Source organism: Cinclus cinclus, chromosome 25 (genome assembly GCF_963662255.1).
Source record: "Cinclus cinclus chromosome 25, bCinCin1.1, whole genome shotgun sequence".
NCBI lineage: Eukaryota > Metazoa > Chordata > Aves > Passeriformes > Cinclidae > Cinclus > Cinclus cinclus.
Window position 1 is genome coordinate 4278284 of NC_085070.1, and position 22710 is coordinate 4300993.

A 22710-nucleotide genomic window follows, 5' to 3' on the forward strand; every position below is an offset into this window, starting at 1 on the left:
CAAAGAGCATGAAGCTGAGACAGAGTAACACGATGTTATCTGTAAATTTCTGAGAGCTAAAATAGATTTTGTTTGTTCTCTTCATGCAACCTTCTTGCACCCTCTGGACATGTAAAATCAGCAAGAAGGTGTGATAGGAACACAGTGAGAACTGGAGCTCTTTCTAAATTAGCATGAGAGTTTCTTCACACTTGGTTTAGTGTTCAGAAGTCCTTTGTACTGCCAGATATTCCCAAGCTGAAGTTGGGAGGGAGGCACAGGAGTGTTCTGTGCTGCAATGTGCCTCAGTCACAGCACATCCCCGGGACCAGCACGGTCACAGGGACACCAGCAGTGGCACTGGGGATAAATCATTTGGGATATTTCAGCCCTGCTGGTCACACCCTGCAGGCAGCCTGGACAGTCCCCTGCGTCCCCAGCAGTGACCACTGCAGCCCTGGGAGCAGGGCCTGCCATGGGCACGGAAAGTGGGATCTCCTGGTCTGGAGCAGGACCTCAGCCACCCGAGGAAAGCCACTGTGTCCCCTGTGGCCTCCTCTGTCCCCAACTCCCTGTCCCTGCCTCCTCCCACCTCCAGTCCCCTCTCCTATGTCCCTTCTTCCATGTCCCTCACCCAGTCCTGTGTCCCCTGTCCCCAGTGTCCTCACCCTGTGTCCCAATCCCATGTCCCCAGTCCCTTGTCCCTGATCTCCAGTCTTGGTCCCCCATCCCCTGGTGCCCTGTCCCTCTCACCCCCTTTGTTCCTGGCTCATTCCCGGGCCCAGGTCCGTGTTCCATCCCCGTGTCCCATTCCCGTGTCCCATTCCCTCACCGCTGTCCCGTGTCCCATTCCCGTGTCCCATTCCCTCACCGCTGTCCCATGTCCCATTCCCATGTCCCATTCCCGTGTCCCATTCCCGTGTCCCATTCCCTCACCGCTGTCCCGTGTCCCATTCCCGTGTCCCATTCCCGTGTCCCATTCCCTCACCGCTGTCCCGTGTCCCATTCCCGTGTCCCATTCCCGTGTCCCATTCCCTCACCGCTGTCCCGTGTCCCATTCCCGTGTCCCATTCCCGTGTCCCATTCCCTCACCGCTGTCCCGTGTCCCATTCCCGTGTCCCATTCCCTCACCGCTGTCCCGTGTCCCATTCCTGTGTCCCATTCCCGTGTCCCATTCCCTCACCGCTGTCCCGTGTCCCATTCCCGTGTCCCATTCCCTCACCGCTGTCCCGTGTCCCATTCCCGGCCAGGCCCCGCTCCCGTTTCCACGGCAACCGCGGAGGACGCCGGCCGCACCCACCAGGCCCGGGGCCGTGGGGGGAGCGCGGTTCCCCCCCCTGCCGTGGGCACTGTGGTAGCGCCCGGGAGCAGCCGCTTTCCGCTGAAAAATGGAAATATTTCCATTGGAATATGGAATCGTTTCCTTTGGAATATGGAATCGTTTCCATTGGAATATGGAATACGCATGGGCTTTTATCTCATTCGGTATTCAAGCCCCAGTTTCCATAATTTCTTCCTACTTCCAGTGAGACATAATAGTCTCAAATGACTTTTATTTAATGAGATTCATGAGCTTTACAGTGTCCGGTTCTGGGCTTCTCGGTGCAAGAAAGACAGGGAGGAACTGGAGGGGAAGAACTTCCTTCCATGGAGGTGGCAGAGCCCTGAAGAGCTGCCCAGGGAGGTTTTGGATTCTCCCTGCCTGGGGCCACCCCAGCCCCACCTGGATGTGTCCCTGCTCCAGGTGACCCTGCTGGGTCATCTCCAGATCTCCCTTCCCTCCACAACTATTCCGTGATGACAAAAAATCGTTCTAATTCACATTTCCTTTATTTCAGGGACTCCTCTTTACCCTTCTGGAACAGGAAGGGTTCCTGTAAAGTCCTGGGAACTCCCCGCTCTCCTGCTGCCCTGATCCCAGGATTTGGGCAGTGTCATGTGGAACATCCCCTTCACATCTGGAGACTTCACAGAATCCTCAAATCATAGAATCACTTGGGTTGGATTTCTGTGGTTTTTTTGGGGTTTTTTTTAACCCTTTGGACATCAGGCTGCTTGGTTCGATCCAGCTGGAAGTCCAGGTTTGGGGTCACAGGGAGAAAATAAAAGTCACTCTTGCTTTGCAGCACCTGGGATTCCCTGCTCAGCCCTGGGGTCACAAGGGGAGGTGACAAAACCCATCATCAATATCTTCATTTGGGCCTGGGTGTCTTCACAGGAGCCTGATTGCTGCTGGGGGTGAGGAGCTGTTTGTGGCCGTGTTCCTGAAATCCCCGGAGGGTTCCAGGGGAATCAGTCCAGGTTTCCAGCAGCACCAGTCCCATGTCCCTGCCCTGCTGGGTGACAAAACCACCCCCAGGTGGCTTTGGGATGGAGTTACTTGTCCTGTCTGCTCCTTGAAATCAAGATCCTGGAAAACTTTAATATAAATATCAGGAAACTGCAGTTCCCTGCACCTTTTCCACAGTTATATATCTGTCTCCCTTCCACACTGAAACGTTTTCTCACTTATTGCCATGCTTTTGTCACCTGGATTTTTCTCTGGGGTTTCTGGATTCTTCTCTGGGGTTTCCATGTGTCCCTCTGTTACATATTGCATGTTGGATTTGGGGTTTACAGCTAAAACACAACACATATTTATTATTTATTATTAATAGCTGCCCCCTGCTCTGGCCATGGTCATCAGCAATTAAATAAAACAAGAATTATTTATGTTAATTAAAGCTTTTTACCTTGTCCATTCCTGTCATGGCCTGGACTGTCTTCGTTAGATCTAGATTTATAACTCTCCAGTGTCTGCTCTGAAACATCATTTTCTGTGGCAAAAACAAATTGAACAACGAGAATGAGATTTTTTTTCCCCAAGATTCTTTCTCACCATCTGCCTTGAGCATAAAAATCCTGAGAGAAGAGTTATAAAATAGGGATTTCATCAGCCTGACCACCTCAGAGATGGCCTTGAGCCAACAATTCCAAGCCTCACCTCTCTTCCACACTCCGTGGGCTTTCTTCAGCTTCACCATGAAAAGCAGGACAATGATGAGCAGCACAAAAATCAGAGCAGCCACCAGGATGGGCAGCAGGAGCTTCTTCTCCTTCTTTACAATGCCCTTGGGTTCAGGATCTCGCTCTGCAACAGAGGTTTGTGGTTTTACATTGTCTGGTAATTAACACGAGAATGATTTCATCTGGATGAATGTGGTGGGAGGGCAGAACTCACCCAGTGAATTGTGAAGAATTCACCTTAATGAATGTGAAGAACCAATTCATTTTGTGAATATTGAATTCACATTCATTAAGTTTTGGACCCAACTTTAGGATGCGAGGTCAAGATTTTTTATGGCATGGTCAAGAACTGATTGAACTCGGTGGCCTTGTGCTTTGGCAAAGCAAACAGCAAAATTCAGCTTTTATTTTTTTTTTAATTTTTTTTTTTTTTGGGTGATGCAGATGGTTGTGTTTCTGTGGCATCCCCCAGGGTTAGAGGATTAACCTGTCAGAAGACTTGGAGGGGGTTTGTGGTCATGGAGGATCAGAAAGCTCATGGCAGGTTTGGAAACTCATTAAAATGTTCATACCTAGGGTGAGGGTGGAAATCCCTGTTATATTTTCAGGGGGTGGTGGCACCTCTGTCCTGGGAGGTTCCTCCTCAGTGCCATTTCCACGGGGCGCTGCTTCAGTCCCTGCAGGAAGGGAAAGGAGAACAAAATTTCTCTGAAGGGATGTTTAAGAAATGCTCATTTCCCCAGCAGCTTCAGGGCACGAGGTCCTGCCCCTGAGGTAAGGTCTGTGCTTGCTTCTCTAACTCTGCATTTAATTTTATTGTTTAATACTTGGTATTTTATTTTATTTTATTTTATTTTATTTTATTTTATTTTATTTATTTACACATTGTTAGAGAAACAATTTACAGCCAAAATAAAACCACGCTGAGCTCAGTTATTTTGGAACTTTCCCTGTCCATCAATTTGCTCCTCTTGCCTGAAAAACCAGCAATGAGCAGAAATCCTTCTGCTTACAGCAGATATTTTGGTATTCATGTCCTTGGCTCCCCCTTTCCTGACAAGCCTTGTCCTCTGCCACCACCCCTAGTGTCTGGTAAGGAAATTTCAGAACTCAATGAACCTCCCAGTTCTTCTGCTGCTGTTGTTTCTTCAGGCCCTGTGCAGACAGAGAGGTGAACTCTGATTTCTTATGGACACAGACAATACACCCTTAGGTATAATTATATATAATAAATAAATATATGTAACCATTCACTTTGATTTGCAATGCTGAAACGATGGCGTGTGCTGTGTGTACCAGAACTTTGCATTAATAAGAGATATTTCTTTCCTTTTCACGCTGAGTAAAAGCCACAGAATTCCAGAGTGGTTTGGCTTGGAAGGGACCTGAAAGCCCCTGTGGTTCCATCCCCTCTTAAAAGATTCAGGATCCCTTTCCATGGATGTTGTCCTGACACGTGTCAGGATTTATCAGACTATATTTATGAGGATTCATTCATTTTGTGCTGTTTGCAATCACTGATTTATCACTTTTAAACCAATAAAAACCAAGAGCTTGGGCGTTTCTAAAGCAGCAGCTGATTTGTCACTGTCGTGCTAAGCAGATGCAAAACTCTCGGTGGGCTTTTGGGCGATTTATTTGGGCTGTGGAGCTTTTGATTGTGCTGGGAAAAAAAATAAAATAAAATAAAAACCCAAGCAAAACTACTCCAGAGTTTGGGAAGCACGGATGAAGAGTTGTTGCACAGTGCCATCTAGTGCAGCCCATCCGGAGCATCCCAGCCTGGCTCCCACCCTGCTCGTGCCCTTCTTCCTCCAAGGACAGGGATTTGGGCTGCTTGCACAGCTGGGAAATGGAGGGAAGAGGCAGGATTGTGCTCGGCAGCATTTCTGTATTCGTCATTTCGGGTTTGATGAATTCAGGTGACCGAGACCAAACTCACCGTTAGATGTGACATCTGTGAGGTTTGGCTGGGCTGGTGTTGGTGCTGAGCTCGGAACTGCTGGATCTTTGGGGGATGCAGAGGGGCTGGAGACTTCTGGATTCTCTGGGGATGAAGAAGGGCTGGAAACTTCTGCATCTTTTGGGGATGCAGAGGGGCTGGAAATTCCTGGATCTTTTGGGGATGAAGAAGGGCTGGAAACTCCTGGATCTTTTGGGGATGAAGAAGGGCTGGAAACTCCTGGATCTTTTGGGGATGAAGAAGGGCTGGAAACTCCTGGATCTTTTGGGGATGAAGAAGGGCTGGAAACTTCTGGATCTTTTGGGGATGAAGAAGGGCTGGAAATTCCTGGATCTTTTGGGGATGAAGAAGGGCTGGAAACTTCTGGGTTCCCTGGGGATGCAGAAGAGGTGGTACCTGCTGGATTCTCTGAAGGGCTGGGACCTTCTGCACCCTCTGGAAGTTTGGTTGGTTGTTTGCAGCCTAAAGAAACCCCCCAAAAAATGACAGAAATCAGAAGAGGCTTTGCCACCAAACAGATCCTTGAAAAACTACCCTGCCCTGCTCCTTACTCTGGATTGTTTGGGTTTTCTGTCCCATCAAGGGTTTCACTTTCAGTCCCATCCTCCCACCCTCAGCTTTCCTGTCCTCAGAATATATTTGCTGCTCTGAAATGAGGAATAAAATGAGACACTTTGCTGTGGGGAGCTTGGGGCAGGCACTGCTGCTCAGATCTGCCACCGAAGAACAACTCCAAACCCTTTTAGCCCCAGTTTCCTCATTTAAAAGCAGATCCTACAGGCAGGGCCACAGACTGGGCTTCCGTGTGTGTCCACACCGTTTTCAGCACCTCAGGGCAGTGAAACTGGGCAGGCAGAGCTGGAGGAGCTGCAGTACCCGTGCTGGGGAGGTCCTGGAAGTGGAGAGATGCCATCAGCCTCTCTCCCCTGAGCGCAGGGTGCTGGAGGATGCAGCTGGCTCTCCCTTGGGGGCTGTAGCTCAGGATCCTCAGTGTGCTGCTTGTGCTCCATTTCTTCCCATCAGCTCCCAGCTGGTGCCTGGTGTCACCTGTCACCCAGGGGAAAAAAAATAAATAAAAAAAAAGTGAGGGTTTCTAGTCCAGAGCAATAAATAAAAGCATTTACATCACTCCAAAATCCTGTTCTCCATCACTTCTACAACACAGGTTTGACTTTCCCCCTTTTCCAGCTGTTGGAAGTTAAACGTGAGGATGCCACAAGGAAGTAAGGGGAGCCTGATGTGATTCCCAGTCCTCCAGGTAAACTGGTGATCTGGAAAAATCAAGTTGTGTTTGATGTGACCAGGGGTGTGTTTGAACAGCCCTGCTGGAGAGGGAGGTGTTCCAGATATTTAGGGCACAAATATTTCTGTTTATAATGCAGAGGTTCTGATGCTTCCCCTTGCTCTGTTACCCTTAAATGAAAGAAATCCCATTTCCAAATGAACCTTTACAGATCAGCATTTCTCAACCCTCTTTTCCATCCTCAGCAGGGCCAGGTAAGAGCTCCAAAAGGATTTCAGAGTGTTTTTGTTGGGAAGGAAATCATCTTTGTCAGCACCAGCTCAGCAATTACAGCTGGTTTGCCCCTACTGAGCCCTGGTGCAACGGAGGTGTTGCCAGTAATTAAGATTTATTAGCTATTTTCTGATTAGTGTAAATATTTGCAGGAAGTGATTAAAGCTGGGAATGAAAAGGGGAGGAAGGAGAGTTACTCCAAACCTTCAAAAAATAGAGAAAAACTTGTGCAGAAATTTGAGGAACGGTGGATTAGGGCAATGATTTTTTTATCTTTCAAACAATTAAATTTGTGTCTCCATCTCTTCATGCAAAGGTTGCTGCTCTGAAAGCCAGCCCCAGATAAACCAACCCAGCTCAGGCCCTGGGGGGCTTTCCTGGGGGCTCTGAGGTGACAGTTCAGGTATTTCCTCTGTTCCAAAGGCAAGGAGGAGATAAAGATAAGGAGAGGCTTTTGTTAAAATATTGGAGAAATGCATTGCTGGCTTGGAGGAGGTGTTTAGGGTCAGAACTGTGAGTTGTGATGTCACAAAAAAAAATCACTTTATCGGGGTGATCTCAGGCTTGGGAAACCCCTGGTTTTAGAGAAACACCGTGAGAGACGAAGATAAAAAATCAGGGGGGACATATTGAGGTTTTTCTGATTCCCCAGCCCCTGACCCTCACACACAACCCAGCTCTTCCCAAACACAGGCAGGATTCTAAAAGCTGCGTTCCCACCACCCGTGCGCTGCTCTAGAACACCTTTTTTTTTTGCATTAATACCCGTGCATCTGCCAACCTGATTTATTTTTATTATTAACTCGAATTTCTATCTACATTCAGGCCAGAAAACACAATTCTCTGCTCTTTTCTAGAACTCTTATTTAAAAATAAACCATCTTGGGGCGGGGGGGGGCGGTTACAGGTTCAGCTTTAAATATGTTGCTTGATGATGCAAAACACGAGTAAGAACTTGTTGATGTGTAAAAGAAAAGACATTTGCATCCGTGAGTGTTGTTCTCACATTTTGATCCAGATGTGCACTGGAGCTGCTCAGGCAGTGATTTTCAGAATAATTCTATTTATAGCACTGTTAGAATGGCAGTTATTTGTGTAACAGACAGGTTAAAGGAGAGGAAAGGCTGCTGGGGCCTTGCAAATTGTGGCTCCAGGATTTTGGGTTTGTTTTATCCCTGTGGAATTCAGTGCTGAGCTTCCAGGATTGTTTGGTTTATTTTGTTCCATTGGAATTTACTGCTCAGGTTCCTGAGGTTTTTTGGTTCATTTTAGACCTGTGGAATTTTGTGTTGAGGTTCCAGGATTTTGAGGTTATTTTATTCCGTTGTGAGGTTCCAGGATTTTGTGTTTATTTTACCCCCGTGGAATTTGGTGCTGAGGTTCCCAGTGGAATTCAGTGCTGAGGTTCCAGGGATTTGGGTCCATTTTATCCCTGTTGAATTTAATGCTGAAATTCCAGGGGTTTGGTTTTCTTTTGTCCCACTGAAATTTAGATTTGAGGTTCCAGGATTTGGGGTTCATTTTTTCCCTGTGGAATTTAGTGCTGAAATTCCAGGGATTTTGGTTCATTTTCTCCCTGTGGAATTTAATGCTGAAATTCCAGGTGTTTGGGTTTATTTTATTCCACTGAAATTTAGAGCTGAGGTTCCAGGATTTTGGGTTTATTTTATCCCTGTGGAATTAAGTGCTGAAGTTCCAGGATTTTGGGTTCATTTTATCCCTGTGGAATTTTATGCTGCAATTCCAGGGATTTGGTTTTATTTTATCCCACTGAAATTTAGATTTGAGGTTCCAGGATTTTGTGTTCATTTTTTCCCTGTGGAATTCAGTGCTGAGGTTCCAGGATTTGGGGTTCATTTTTTCCTTGTGGAATTAATTGCTGAAGTTCCAGGGATTTGGGTTTATTTCATCCCTGTGGAATTTAATGCTGAAATTCCAGGGATTTGGGTTTATTTTATCCCACTGGAATTCAGTGCTGAGGTTCCAGGGATTTGGGGTTCATTTTTTCCCTGTGGAATTTAATACTGAAATTCCAGGGGTTTGGGTTTATTTTGTCCCATTGAAATATAGATTTGAAGTTCCAGGATTTTGGGTTCATTTTTTCCCTGTGGAATTCAGTGCTGAGGTTCCAGGATTTTGTGTTCATTTTTCTCCCAGTGGAATTTTGTGCTGACTGTTCCCCAGACCTGCCCCAAGCTGCAGCAATGAGTGGCAGACCCAGCTGATATTTCACCCTCCACTAACTTTAAACCACCCCAAACAAATAAAACCAATTTTTTTACTGCTCAATCCCTGGTTTTTGAGCTCTTACCTGGGAGTTCTATCCCATTGTCCAACAGCCAGGAAATCTGGGGCTGGGGTTTGCTCCCCTGGGTGCTGCAGGAGAGTTTGATGCCCCTTCCTTCATCCTGGGACACTTCCAGCACTGGATGGGAAGGAGAAGCTGCAGCAGAAAGATTTTGGGTCAATTTAGGGATATTTTCTACTTATTTTTATGAGCGTTATTGGAGGGGACTGAGCTAAAAGCAAAATGATGTGTTGAGCACCATGGAAAAATGCAGGTCTGGATTTGAGGAGCTGGCTCTATTTGGAAAAAAAAACCCAAAACAAACCAAAACAAACCAAAACAAACCAAAACAAAAAAAAACAAAACAACAAAAACAAAACAAAAAAACCCCCAAAAAACAAAACAAAAAAAAAACCAAACCAACCAAACAAAAAACCAAAACAAAACAAAAAACCAAAAAAACCCAAAATAACCCCCAAAAAACAACAAAAAAACAACAAAAAAATCCAACAAAACTACAACAACAACAAAAAAACCCCAAACAAACAGAAAACCAAAAAACAAAAAAACCCAACCAACAATGAAAAAACAACAACAAAAAAATCACCTTACCCAAAATCTCAACCTTCTGCCTGTTGCTTTGGAAGTTGCTGCTGTAGTAGAAGCAGCTGTAAATTCCTTCGTCGTGCACTGTCACGTTGGAGAGCTGGATGGATAATTCATCCTTGGAGTACAGGAGGAGTTTGTACCTCTGGTCCCTTAAAACTGCAAGGAAAAGAAACCACAGGGGTTGGGACAGAAGAGGAAGTCCAAGCATGAGGAGAGTTTTTATTCCATGGCATTTTAAAAATTCAAGTTTTTAATGAAGGCATCTCCTAGGGCGCCTCTAATCTCTTTTCTCTCTCTTGGCTTTCTAATCTTTAATTCTTTTCTCCTGCTGGATAATTTACAGGAGCCCTCGGGGTCGGCCCAACAAATCCATGAACTTTTCCTCCTATTGCAGCACGGAAAATGCAACTTTCTGCCCTTAAATTGAACTGAAGATGGGGGTTTGTACAATTATCTGGTGGAAAGAGGTCTCAAAAACTCTCTTTATTTTAATTTTTTTTTTTTTAGCTTAGGTTTTGACAAAATACTGAGCTGGAAGGAAATCCCAGCAAGTTATGGATTAAATATTAAAGGATTTTGAGACCATCATGGCTTAAGACCCATAACTGGTCTGTCATATTTGTAGATAAAACTGGAGGGAACTGATTCCCAAAGTGGTTCATTGGAGAAGCAACGTGACAGGGGCTCCCAGTGGTGACTCAGATGGAAAATGAAAACCTCCACGTGCAGTGCCAGCTTTGGTTTCGCCCTAAACAAGGGGGAGAAACCTTCCTTTGTATTGCAAAAGGAAAATATTCAGTGTTCTCCAGGATCCAAAAGCTTTGGGAACTCCAGTCCTTGTGGATGTTGCTCCAATGACACTCAGTTCCTTCCCTACCCCTAAGAAATTGTTTATATCTGTGGTAAAAAATACTGAGACCAAAAAATCCTAACAACATAAATCTGTGCCAAAAATGGAGATAAGAACTGAGGAAGATGAACTGATTTCCTCCAAGGTCTTCTTAGTAAATAATTAGATTATTTGACTGCAGCATGGGAGAGGAATTCCTGCCACAGCCTGCTGGGGATTTTGGGAGCCTGGATGGCCCAGCAGGACAGGCTGGGCTGCAATAGCTCCAATTCCCACCTGGATCAGCTCAAATCCCCCATGGATCAGCCCCAATACCCCATGGATCAGCCCCAATACCCCATTGATCAGCCCCAATCCCCCATGGATCAGCCCCATTCCCATGAATCAGCCCCATTCCCATGGATCAGCCCCATTCCCCATGGATCAGCCCCATTCCCCATGAATCAGCCCCATTCCCATGGATCAGCCCCAATCCCCCATGGATCAGCCCCATTCCCATGGATCAGCCCCAATCCCCCATGGATCAGCCCCAATCCCCCATGGATCACCTCCAATCCCCCATGGATCAGCCCCATTCCCATGGATCAGCCCCATTCCCCATGAATCAGCCCCATTCCCATGGATCAGCCCCAATCCCCCATGGATCAGCCCCATTCCCATGGATCAGCCCCAATCCCACATGGATCAGCCCCAATCCCCATGGATCAGCCCCAATCCCCCATGGATCAGCCCCATTCCTATGGATCAGCCCCAATCCCCCATGGATCAGCCCCATTCCCATGGATCAGCCCCAATCCCACATGGATCAGCCCCATTCCCAATGGATCAGCCCCATTCCCCATGGATCAGCCCCATTCCCAATGAATCAGCCCCATTCCCATGGATCAGCCCCATTCCCCATGGATCAGCCCCATTCCCATGGATCAGCCCCATTCTCCCATGGATCAGCCCCATTCCCCATGGATCAGCCCCATTCCCAATGAATCAGCCCCATTCCCATGGATCAGCCCCAATCCCCCATGGATCAGCCCCATTCCCCATGGATCAGCCCCATTCCCCATGGATCAGCCCCAATCCCCCATGGATCAGCCCCATTCCCCATGGATCAGTCTCATTCCCCATGGATCAGCCCCAATCCCCCATGGATCAGCCCCATTCCTATGGATCAGCCCCAATCCCCCATGGATCAGCCCCAATCCCCCATGGATCAGCTCCATTCCCATGGATCAGCCCCAATCCCCCATGGATCAGCTCCATTCCCATGGATCAGCCCCAATCCCCCATGGATCAGCCCCATTCCCATGGATCAGCCCCAATCCCCCATGGATCAGCCCCATTCCTATGGATCAGCCCCATTCCCATGGATCAGCCCCAATCCCCCATGGATCAGCCCCATTCCCCATGGATCAGCCCCATTCCCCATGGATCAGCCCCATTCCCCATGGATCAGCCCCATTCCTATGGATCAGCCCCAATCCCCCATGGATCAGCCCCAATCCCCCATGGATCAGCCCCATTCCCATGGATCACCCCCATTCCCCATGGATCAGCCCCATTCCTATGGATCAGCCCCAATCCCCCATGGATCAGCCCCATTCCCCATGGATCAGCCCCATTCCCATGGATCAGCCCCATTCCCAATGAATCAGCCCCATTCCCAATGAATCAGCCCCATTCCCATGGATCAGCCCCAATCCCCCATGGATCAGCCCCATTCCCCATGGATCAGCCCCATTCCCCATGGATCAGCCCCATTCCCATGGATCAGCCCCAATCCCCCATGGATCAGCCCCATTCCCCATGGATCAGCCCCATTCCCCATGGATCAGCCCCATTCCCATGGATCAGCCCCAATCCCCCATGGATCAGCCCCATTCCCATGGATCACCCCCATTCCCCATGGATCAGCCCCATTCCTATGGATCAGCCCCAATCCCCCATGGATCAGCCCCATTCCCCATGGATCAGCCCCATTCCCCATGGATCAGCCCCATTCCCATGGATCAGCCCCATTCCCCCATGGATCAGCCCCATTCTCCCATGGATCAGCCCCAATCCCCCATGGATCAGCCCCATTCCCATGGATCAGCCCAATTCCCATGGATCAGCCCCAATCCCCCATGGATCAGCCCCATTCCCATGGATCAGCCCCATTCCCCATGGATCAGCCCCATTCCCCCATGGATCAGCCCCATTCCCATGGATCAGCCCCAATCCCCCATGGATCAGCCCCATTCCCCATGGATCAGCCCCATTCCCCCATGGATCAGCCCCAATCCCCCATGGATCAGCCCCATTCCCCATGGATCAGCCCAATTCCCCTGGCAGTCAAGGACACCTCACTGTCCCAGCCCTGAGAGATGGAAACAAAAGTGACTGGGGGGAGCAAACTTGGGCTAAATGACTTCATTACCTGGAGCTGTCATTGGGAGATGAACCCCAATCTGCAAATGGACCAAACTTATCAAAGTGTGAAACCCTGTGAGCCATTGTCCATTTTGGGTGTAGCCCCTGGGGGCTTTGTCTGCCCTAAATGTACCTGAAGGCCCTTCCATAAATAGAACTGCTTTTATTCTCTGGATTTTGCCTGGCCTCTGTTTTTAGGTAGCCCCAAACCCATCCTTTTGTGGTGACCACGAAGGGACAGGAACCTCTAAAGGATCCTCAGACCCAGCTCCAAACCCCCAGAGTGAGCCAGGCCAGCTCAGTGTCCCCAGCCCTGGGGGAAGTGTCACCACGCTGGGGTTTCACACTTACCCTTCTGGGCGTTGAGGAAAATGGTGAAACCATCAGGGTTTAACCACTGCAGGGTAGAGTTCTTGCTGCTGAGGGTGCTGAAGGTGCAGTGAAGATTTAGGTTTTCTCCTTCCTTCAGAGTCACAGAGGCACTGGCAGCCTCTGGAAACCCCCCTGCCACACACCAGGGGAAAAAACAAATGGCAATTGTGACACAAAGCAAAGCAGAGATGTTTTGCACAAAGCAATGTGTTAATTTTCTTTTTTTTAATTATTATTTCTAAACTACCAGTGCGGTTGTAAGGATATAAATAAATTATTGTTATTGGACAGGTTGTCACAGGCACTGTGTGACAAAGGTTTGAGATCTTCACCTGCCAGCTCGACCAGATTTAATTATTAAACCAGTTTTAGTTATAAGCCCAAAAAGTATTTAATTATTAGCTAATAAAGAACTGAAGCAGACCTATTTAATGCACTCTTTCCCTGTATTTAAACACAAACATTCAATTTTCACTTATTCTATTATTGTAACTAAATTATTTAAGGTCCAACCCAAACCATTTTCTGATTTTATGTCCCATTCTGGAGCTGCTGAACCTGATTTGCTCCGTGTATGACTGAGCAGTGAATGATTTCCCAACACCTCTAAAAATGAGGCTTTTTTATTCAGAAATGAAACTTCTTTTGAAAATAAGCAAAGAAAAAAACCTGGCCTGGCACAGGTTGCTAAAATGAAATTTCACTCTCTCTTCTCCCAGCTCATTTCACAGGCAGGCAGTAAAATGTATTTTTTTTTTCTCTCCAGATATTCTAAAGCAGATAAAACACTTTGTGAAAATATTTGATGACCTGGAATGAATTGCCTTCTCCAGACAAAAACCGTGCCCTGGAGAATACTAAGACTGGTGCCTGGGTTGGAGTTCAGCAAGTAGGCAGCAGGAGAGTTTTGTTTTCATTCCTGTTTTGTGTGTTTTGATTTGATTTTTCAGGTAGCTGTCGGCTGCCATTTCCCACTGTAGTTTGGGGAAATGAATCTTTCTGGGCTTCGGGGAAGATTTTAACGTTCTTAAAGTTTTTAAATCTCTCAGAAAAGATTTTTTTTTTTTTTTGGGGGGGGGGGCATTTTGCTGGAGCTGATTTTGGTACCTCTAGAACCAGCCTCGTCTCCCTGCAAGACAGCATTTTCCCATGGGAATTGTGGCTGTGCCTGTCCTTGAGATGAGCTGTGGCAGGAGGTGAGAGTTGTTTAGAGGCAGCTGGGGGTTGTCTGTGGTTTTCCACAGCCCCCTCGGGTATTTCTGTCCCCGTGATGGTTTCCTGTCACCAGAACAGCGCGGGGTCTGGCAGATCACACCTTTGGGGTGACAGCGGCGAGGCTGAGCAACAAGAGGCGTCGTTTGCTTTTCCAAACCAGAGCAGAAATGTAATTTCCACGGGAGAGCGCTGAAAAATGGGTTTTATTCACAGCATGACTCACAGGGCGACTCTTCCCTGCACGGGGACTCTGCTCTGCAGCCACCGTGGTCACTACATGTGGGACATGGCCCCATGGCAGCTGCAGGGATGGTGGATTTGTACCCTGCAGATCCCACCTGGAAAAACCACTCTGCCGTCGAGTGATAGATCCACCTTCTGGGCAGCAAAGAGGAGCAATTCCGTGCTGGAAATTGCAGGATGCACCGAGCAGAGTGTTTCTACTCTGGTTGCTATTCTTGGAGCCCCCAGGAAGTGACCGAGAGCTCCTCGCACTGAGACTTGCACTGAGAGCATCAGTGCAGAGCTGTCTGCGAGCCTGAACCCCAAAATCACCCATTTAATGAGTTCATTTTGGTGCAGTTATCTGTGAGCCTGTACCCAAAATCACCCATTTAATGAGTACATTATGGTGCAGTTATCTGTGAGCCTGTACCCCAAAATCACCCCAAAATCACCCATTTAATGAGTACATTATGGTGCAGTTATCTGTGAGCCTGAACCCCAAAATCACCCCAAAATCACCCATTTAATGAGTTCATTTTGGTGCAGTTATCTGCGAGCCTGTATCCCAAAATCACCCCAAAATCACCCATTTAATGAGTACATTATGGTGCAGTTATCTGTGAGCCTGAACCCCAAAATCACCCCAAAATCACCCATTTAATGAGTACATTATGGTGCAGTTATCTGTGAGCCTGAACCCAAAATCACCTCAAAATCACCCCAAAATCACCCATTTAATGAGTTCGGTTTTGCTCTGGCTGCTGACCAGTGCATGGAGCTGAATTCATTCTGGAAGCCAAGGCAGCAGCTACAAATTCATCCTGCAGGTGTCTATGGCAAACTGGGGGAAAAGGCTGCACTGAGGATTAGCAAATCGTCAGCAGCAGCCCTGCAGGGGTTTCTGCTCCGGAGTGTCACAAGGAAGGGGACGGGATCTTGCTGCAGCCCCAGGATCATGCATCCATCTCTCCTGCAAAGGTCAGGAGTGAAGCCTGCAGGGATCCTGGGCGTGGATTGCTGCCTTGCTCCCTCCTTCCTTGGATCTTCTGTTAGATCCTCCTCAGATCCTCTGGCTGTTTGACACAGTCAGATATGAACCTGTCACACTTTCCTGTGTCTCAGACACAGGAGATCTCAAGAAGCTGCCTCGTCCAGCAGGGGTGAGGATGTTGAGCATCTGAAGTGCTTTTCTTTTTCAAAGTACTTTGCAAGCTCTCCCTGAATTGCTCTGATTTCTATCAGCCTCTTCACACGAGGCATGAACAAAGGCACACTTGGATTTCTGACCCCAGCAAAGCAAGCAGAGACCCTGTTCCAAATTTAAGGCAGAATCTTCTGATGCCCCAATGCTTTGCCACCTCAGGCTGCCAGCCTTGGTCTCATTGATCCCGGGTTTAGGAGCCAGCGAGCTTTGGGAATGGGGTGACAATATTGTTTTGTCACCCAGACACCACCAGCACATCCCTGTGCCTGGTGTGCTGGAGCTCTGGGAACGGAGTTTTCCGAACCGGGCTGGAAAGAAGAGCCGGAATGAGCGAAGCCCGGGGCTTACCTTGCAGCAGGAGCAGAGGCAGGGTGAGCAGCACCCCGGGGACGGTCATGCTGAGCTGAGCTGGGCTGGGCTGAGCTGAGCTGGGCTGAGCTGAGCTGGGCTGAGCTGAGCTGAGCTGAGCTGGGCTGAGCTGAGCTGAGCTGGGCTGGGCTGAGCTGAGCTGGGCTGAGCTGAGCTGGGCTGGGCTGAGCTGAGCTGAGCTGGGCTTGGCTTCCTCCCTCTGCGGGGCTGCTGCTGCCACAGGTCCCTTTTCAGCACGGGGGGAGCACATTTACCGTGACCTCATCAGCCCCGGGGTCTCTGCCCCAGCTCGTGTTTCCTCTGTGTTGGCGACTGCTGAGAAATCTGTGACCTCATGGGTCCCTCCGGAGGAACTGGTGGGCGACAGCGCTGGGGGACTTCGGATTTCAGAACCCCAGCTCTGCCTGGCTCAGCTCAGGAGGGATGCACGGAGAGGGAAAAGAACAGAAAAATTTGGGTTTGGGGTCACCTCGCTGCTGTGATGGTTAGAGATTGGTGAAATTTGGGTTTGGGGTCACCCCGCTGCTGTGATGGTTAGAGATTAGTGAAATTTGGGTTTGGGGTCACCCCGCTGCTGTGATGGTTAGAGATTAGTGAAATTTGGGTTTGGGGTCACCTCGCTGCTGTGATGGTTAGAGATTAGTGAAATTTGGGTTTGGGGTCACCCCGCTGCTGTGATGGTAAGAGATTAGTGAAATTTGGGTTTGGGGTCACCTCGCTGCTGTGATGGTAAGAGATTAGTGAAATTTGGGTTTGGGGTCACCCCGCTGCTGTGATGGTAAGAGATTAGTGAAATTTGGGTTTGGGGTCACCCCGCTGCTGTGATGGTAAGAGATTGGTGAAATTTGGGTTTAGGGTCACCCCGCTGCTGTGATGCCACAGGATTTCATTCCCCAAAGTCAGGAGGCACCCAGGAAAGCAGCACTTACTCGGTGGATGTGGAAAGGCTGCTTGAAAACCCATCTTAAATCTCTCCATTAAAAAAAAAAAAAAAAAAGAACAAAAAACCAAAAAAGCCATTCTCTTTTGTGCCACTGTGCTGTCGCCCCTCGCCCCTCGAGGTTTTCTGTTGCCCCGGGAGGTTTTTGGCTGGCTCTGCCTGCGGGGATTTCTCTGCCTGGGGAAAGCAGCGATGGGAAAAGGGAATCGCTGCCTGTGATTTGGGGCTCTGCAGGGAGGGCAGAACCTGCTGAGGTGCTGGGGAGGAGGGATGGGGACACCTGCAGCTCCCAGGGGACACAATTCAGCTTTGCCCTGTCCCCTCGCAGCTCTGATTATCGCAGCTCTGTGTCCCCCCCAGGTGTGTGAGAACCACCGACATCACATTTATCCAAGCCCATTTTATGATTTGTGATTTCCAGCAAAGAATTTCTGGCGGATCCTCTTCTGGCCCTCCTTTGCAACTGCTCAAAATTTGGTGTGGACAGCTATTAACTGCCAAAATAAACTGAATTCGGTAAGAAAATTATGGTTTAAAACCTGTGCGTGCTGGAGCGAAGTGGACAAAATGATGAATTATACCCATTGTGTGTTTTTTTCCTGATTTATTAGGACCTGCTTCCATGAAACTTTTAGGTGCAGGGAAGTGCATCACTCACTGGATATTTGCTGTGGCTTTTGTGTTCATCATCGTTGAACAATTTTACTGGAAAACAGCTGCAGGTCATGAATTTAAAGCGGCTGTGTTGAAAGATAGAACTCTCGCTGGATTAAAAATTCAAGATTAAGAAAGGAAAAGTAAGTCTGGGTTGAAAGTTGTGCCTTTAGTTTCACACATCCAAACCTGAGAGTGAAATAACTCCGGGGAAAAACTGAATCCAGAGGGGAAAGCCCCATCCCCGAGCATGGAAAACCAGAGTCGGGAGAATTTTGTGCCATCTGCTGTCAAGTGAATGAATTTCAGCCTCAGGCAAAGAAAAATGCAGCTCAAAATACCACCACACTCCAGAGGAAATCTGAAATAGGAAGGGTGCTTGGCATCTTTATTAAATCAACCTACGAGATATTTTTGTCTGACTTCTGAGAATTCCATTTAATGTGAGAAGCAAATTAAAACGCAGTGGTTGCTTTAACAGTTGTTAGCACTTGAAACTGAGGTTAAAAACAACCACCCACCCCCCTGCCTGCCCCACCCCCAAAATAAAAAAATACAGATGTCAAAGGTAATTACAGCTATTTTTGGCAATACAATTATTGGTTGTTTTTTTTTTTTTTTTTAAACAGCAAAAAGTTTTTTTTTTTTCCCCTCAAATAAATACAATCTGCTCACACTAAACAAAAAACAAAAACCATAATAAACAGAATGTTACAACAGGTTGAAAATGAAACAAACAAACAAACAAAAAAAGAGCTGTTGATAACATCAAGTCTGAAGAGATGTCGTGGAGAGAAAGTTCAGAAAATACATTTTAATGGGAAAGAATAAAGGAAGTGGCTGAGTATTTTCTGTTGTGGGTATGAAGATTCCCTGGGGAACGAATTTGAGGAAGTGGGGAGCAGCAAGAAGCGATTTAGAGCCTTTGCAGCCGATCCCAACCACTGTTAATGACATTAATTTTGTTCATTGATCCCCGTCCCAAGCACGTCTGCTCCCCCATCACTCCAATTTGTGATTTCAACATCATTTCCTCCGGGCCTCTTTTTAAAGAAACGAACCCAAACCGCAAACCAGAGCCATTATTTGGGGATAAAAATTACCACTCTCATTAAATTCACTAGAATTTAATCACAGCAGGAGCTCCTGGCCTCAGCCAACTTCTGTCTGAAACTGCTCGGTCGGAGTGAAAAGGGAAATACCAATTTTTACTGAAATTATCACGGTCTGGATCCTCATTTTGCATAAACAAACAAAGCTCTGCTGATTTGAGTATAATGCCAATTTAATTCTTGTCTTTTCCCAAGCCATGCATAGAAAATTGTGAAAATAAAACATTTATTCTTGGCAGGTTTGCAGCTTTTTTCCTTAATTGTGGAGAGAAGGAAAAATCTGGGAAGTGCTGTTAGAATAAAACTTGGGATGTGATGCAGCTCACAGTGGAGGAAAAGATTTTGGAGAGATCAAGTTGAATGCTCTGGGACAAAACAATTAAATTAATTAAATCCACATTAATGAGCAGCAATGGGGTGAAAGTGAAGCAGCAATTCTTTTGCCTTCTTAGCCTCTCGTATAAATTTCAAAGGAACAACTTTTTTTCTCTCTTTTTTTTTTCCCCCCAAAAAGGCCTTTTCAACGCGAGACCCCTTAACACAAAACCCCCCAAGAAAAATCAAAATGCTGAAGAAAATAACATTTTTCTCCCTGTGATTCTTGACACCTAATTTGAGACAAGACTACAATTGCCAAAATATTTCCCGAACATCCAAAAATATATATATATATATTTAAAGAAGAGTATTTTAACATCTACCTCCTCAAGCAGAACACTTTTTTCTCTATCACTATATCAAAGAGCAGCTAACACCACTCAGATTGTGCATTCAGCTTTTGCTCCCTCTCTGTTTCGTGCTTCTAAGGAAACTCCTTTTAATTCCCCAGCAGGATCTGAGCGGCCACCACTCTTCCTACAGGCAATAAATATTAGAATATAACAATATTTCTTGCCCCAATTTACACCTTGCTGGCATGAAACGAAAAAAAATCTGGAGAATGCACACTCCTCAGCAACCGAATTTTTATTTTTTGTGTGTGTGTGATTGTCAGATATTTAATTTTGAATTTTTTTTTTTTTTTTTGCATGGAGGAAAACAAGTCAGAAATGCTCTTCAGAATGCCTGCACACAGCCAAAAATAGATTAAATGACAATTAAAAATTAATTTAACTGACAGCAACAAAACCACACGGGGGCAGGTTGTTTTGTTTTTTTTTTTCCCCTGCCCTGTCCTAAATTTTCTCCCTGACTTTTCAGTTCCATCCCTGCTATAATAAAGCACTTATGAGTGGCCTAAGGTGTGTTACACAGTCCTAAAGGTAGAAAGAAGGAAATATTCCTATGGGTTGGGGGGATATCTGGGGTACTCTGCTGACTGAATATGGACAGGATGAGCTGTGCTCTCCTCGGAGAGCTCAAAACCGAGCTCAGCCCTTGGGGTTTGCTCCACCCCAATTGTTTCACCTCATTTGGGAAGAGGGAATTGCAGTTTGTCACTCCTTGGTTGTTGTGGCAGCTTAGGGGAGGGGGGGGGAGGTGACACCAGCCCTGCCCAAGGGGAAAATCCGCCAGAACAGCACCCAAAATTTGATTTTTTCTATGATTAAGAAGCATCAGATCTGGCCAGTGTTGAGGTCTGTGCCTCTCTCCCATTTCCAAGGGGGGCACCCAGCACTTTGAGCAGAGGCAGAGCTGGGCAAGGGTGGCACAGAAATCTCTCCTGCCATGCCCCAGCTGCTGCTTGTGCCTTGGCTGCTGCTTTCTGCTTTTGCATTTTGTGGATTTTGTTTTTACAGGGCAGCTGTGGCTGCCCCATCCCTGGAAGTGCCCAGGGCCAAGCTGCTCTGTCCCTGCTCCTGGAACTGGAGGAGCTTTAGGGTCTTTTCCAACCCAAACCATTCTGGGATGATTCTGTTTCTGGGAATACTCAACCTTGTGTCCCAAACCAAGACTTGTGTGCCTAAATCTCTTTCATCCCATTTAAACCCAATTTTAATACCTGCTGACAGCAAGCCTGTACTGCTGAAGTTCCTGCAGCAACTTTTTCACCCAAGGCTGATAATTTTGGGTAATTCTGATCCTAAAAACCCTGCTCTGATGCCACTTTATGCTATAAATACCCACTGGGGTGGTATTTTGGGGTGCAGCTGCTTTTAGCATCCTGGCATCAAGAGGATCCCCCTTGTGATCCCAAAAATCTTGGTTAAAGATGGAAACCCTCCTCTTCCACTTTCCCCCAGATCCTAACCCTTCCCTCCCTGGATAAAAAGCATCAAATGTTCCTGAATTGAAGTGTGCTGGGGTTTGGGTGGTTTTTTTTGTTTGCTTTTTTTTTTTTTTTCTGCTTTGTCTTTATGATAGATGGTATTTGGGAATGAAGGGTAAAGAAGCAAAGCACTCAGAATTCCAGGTGAATTCCAGCAGCTTTTTCATGCCATCATTCCTGGAGCAGCCTGCTGGCTGCACAATCTCACCAGCACTGCCAAAGGGACACAAAGGCACTGCTGGGTGAATGGGCAGCACAAAAACCCCAGTATAAAAGGGAAAACCCCTTTTCCAAACCTTCTGAAGGGAATTTAAACAGCACAAACCTTTCAGGCTGTGTCTGGGCGCACAGGTGGATTTCAATAACCAAAGTAAAGGACTAAAAACCCAAGTCTGATCTCCTAAATCCCTCAGGTTTGGTTGGAAAAGGCTTCATTATCTCCACTTCAAAGAAATTCCTCCCACCTTTTGTTGCACTGCCTTTTGATGCTCCAACTTCAACTGCAACTGATGGGAAATTCAGAATTTTCCTGAACATCAACGTGTCTCTGCACAATATCCAGCACATTTTGAGCACTCCCATCTCTGTCTCTCAGGCAGAGGAGAGGAATAACCTTGTGCAGCCTGCAGAGGGAATGCTGGACTCAATTCCAGCCTGGGGGACACACTTGGAATTTCATGGAAGGTGCCGAGGGTTTTGGGGGCCGGGAGTGGAGCAAGCACGAGGTGCTGAACAAGCCTGCAGACACTTGGCAAAAAAATAGCAGTGAGAAAACAACCCCAGCATCCTGCCTGACACAGGGCTCCTTGTTCCTAGCGTGCTGCAGGTGGCAGTGAAGGTGTCACCAGAGCTCCCTCCAAGGTGGGGAAACCCACCCCGAGCTGACCCCGTGCTGTGCAAGAGCCTCAAGCTGTATTTTTCTGTTTTTTCCCCCCTTTCAGATCAGCCCCTTTTGCTGTAAATGAGATTTTTTGCACGGCTGTGGCTGTGTGAGATATGCTTTGAGTGACCCACTGGACAGATGATGAGGGTTTTTCCTGCTCTCAATAAAACACAAGGAAGAACAGACATTGTCCAACGCTGGGAAAGGCCATGGCTTGTCCTTGCTGGGCTCTTCCCTATTCCTGCAGGAGGGTTTCTCTCCAGTTAAAGCCTCCAGTTGGTCCATGTGTGAGAGGGAGGATGGGAGGGTCTGTGAGCTGCCAAACACCAGTGTCCCCCAGTTCTTCACAGGAGCAAAACCCCAGGTAGGGAATCTGTGAGGAGAGAGATGGGAATTAAGGCAAAAAGCAAGGACTGGGCTGGGCAATCCCAAGGGATGAAGCCCTGCTCTGCTGTTCCAGGATTTCACCCTTTCTTCTCTCTTTCCCCCTCCCAAAGTCCATTTTCAGAAGGTGATTGACAGACTGTGCAGCACTGCCTGTGCAAAACACTGGGAGAAAACAGATTATACCCTTGGGATGTGGGTTTAAAAATGTGGTTTTAAGTGGAATGTAGGTTTAAGTGGAATGTAGGTTTAAATGGAATGTAGGTTTAAATAGGGATCGGCTCAAACCCAGTGTGGTCCCAAACCAGCAGAGCTTTAGGGGAAATATGGATATTCCTGCAGCTCAGGGGGTCCCAGATGAGCCCTGAATATCCCAGGGAGCCTCTGCAAGGCTGGCAGAGGGCAGGAAAGGAGAGGAAGTAGAAAAAAAATAAATTCTGATTTCCAGCCTTTTGATGGTTAACATCCCTTTAGGTGAGAAGGGGAATTGCTCTGCTCACTGAGCTGAGGGGGGAAAACCCCTGGCA

General features: G+C 47.3%; 2 protein-coding genes across 2 annotated transcripts in view; both read right to left on the reverse strand.

Moving 5' to 3' along the window:
- Window positions 1-2446: 2446 nt before the first annotated feature.
- CRTAM (cytotoxic and regulatory T cell molecule) lies at window positions 2447-16029 on the reverse strand. The gene is made up of 11 exons (XM_062508707.1): window positions 15981-16029; window positions 12968-13120; window positions 9364-9516; window positions 8776-8907; window positions 5825-5995; window positions 5345-5410; window positions 4928-5275; window positions 3558-3662; window positions 2963-3109; window positions 2712-2795; window positions 2447-2598 (listed from the first exon to the last, which is right to left on the reverse strand). Exons 1-11 carry the CDS (start codon window positions 16027-16029, stop codon window positions 2447-2449), a joined length of 1560 nt encoding a protein of 519 aa, XP_062364691.1.
- Window positions 16030-18187: 2158 nt separating this feature from the next.
- UBASH3B (ubiquitin associated and SH3 domain containing B) overlaps window positions 18188-22710 on the reverse strand; it is a 63007-nt gene continuing 58484 nt past the window's right edge. Inside the window, exon 14 of the mRNA XM_062508717.1 lies at window positions 18188-22172. Within this exon, the coding sequence (XP_062364701.1) occupies window positions 22035-22172 (138 nt within the window). The 3' untranslated portion in view covers window positions 18188-22034. The remainder of the gene's footprint in view (window positions 22173-22710) is intronic.

Bases quoted from the DNA above. Each gene is read 5' to 3' on its own strand.
- CRTAM (XM_062508707.1), bottom strand. From the start codon at position 16,029: ATGACCGTCCCCGGGGTGCTGCTCACCCTGCCTCTGCTCCTGCTGCAA. The intron at 2,796-2,962 runs GTGAGGCTTGGA...TTTTTGCCACAG, and splicing joins CCACGGAGTGTGGAAGAGAG to AAAATGATGTTTCAGAGCAG. The intron at 2,599-2,711 runs GTAAAAAGCTTT...GTTGTGTTTTAG, and splicing joins CCATGACAGGAATGGACAAG to CTGTAAACCCCAAATCCAAC.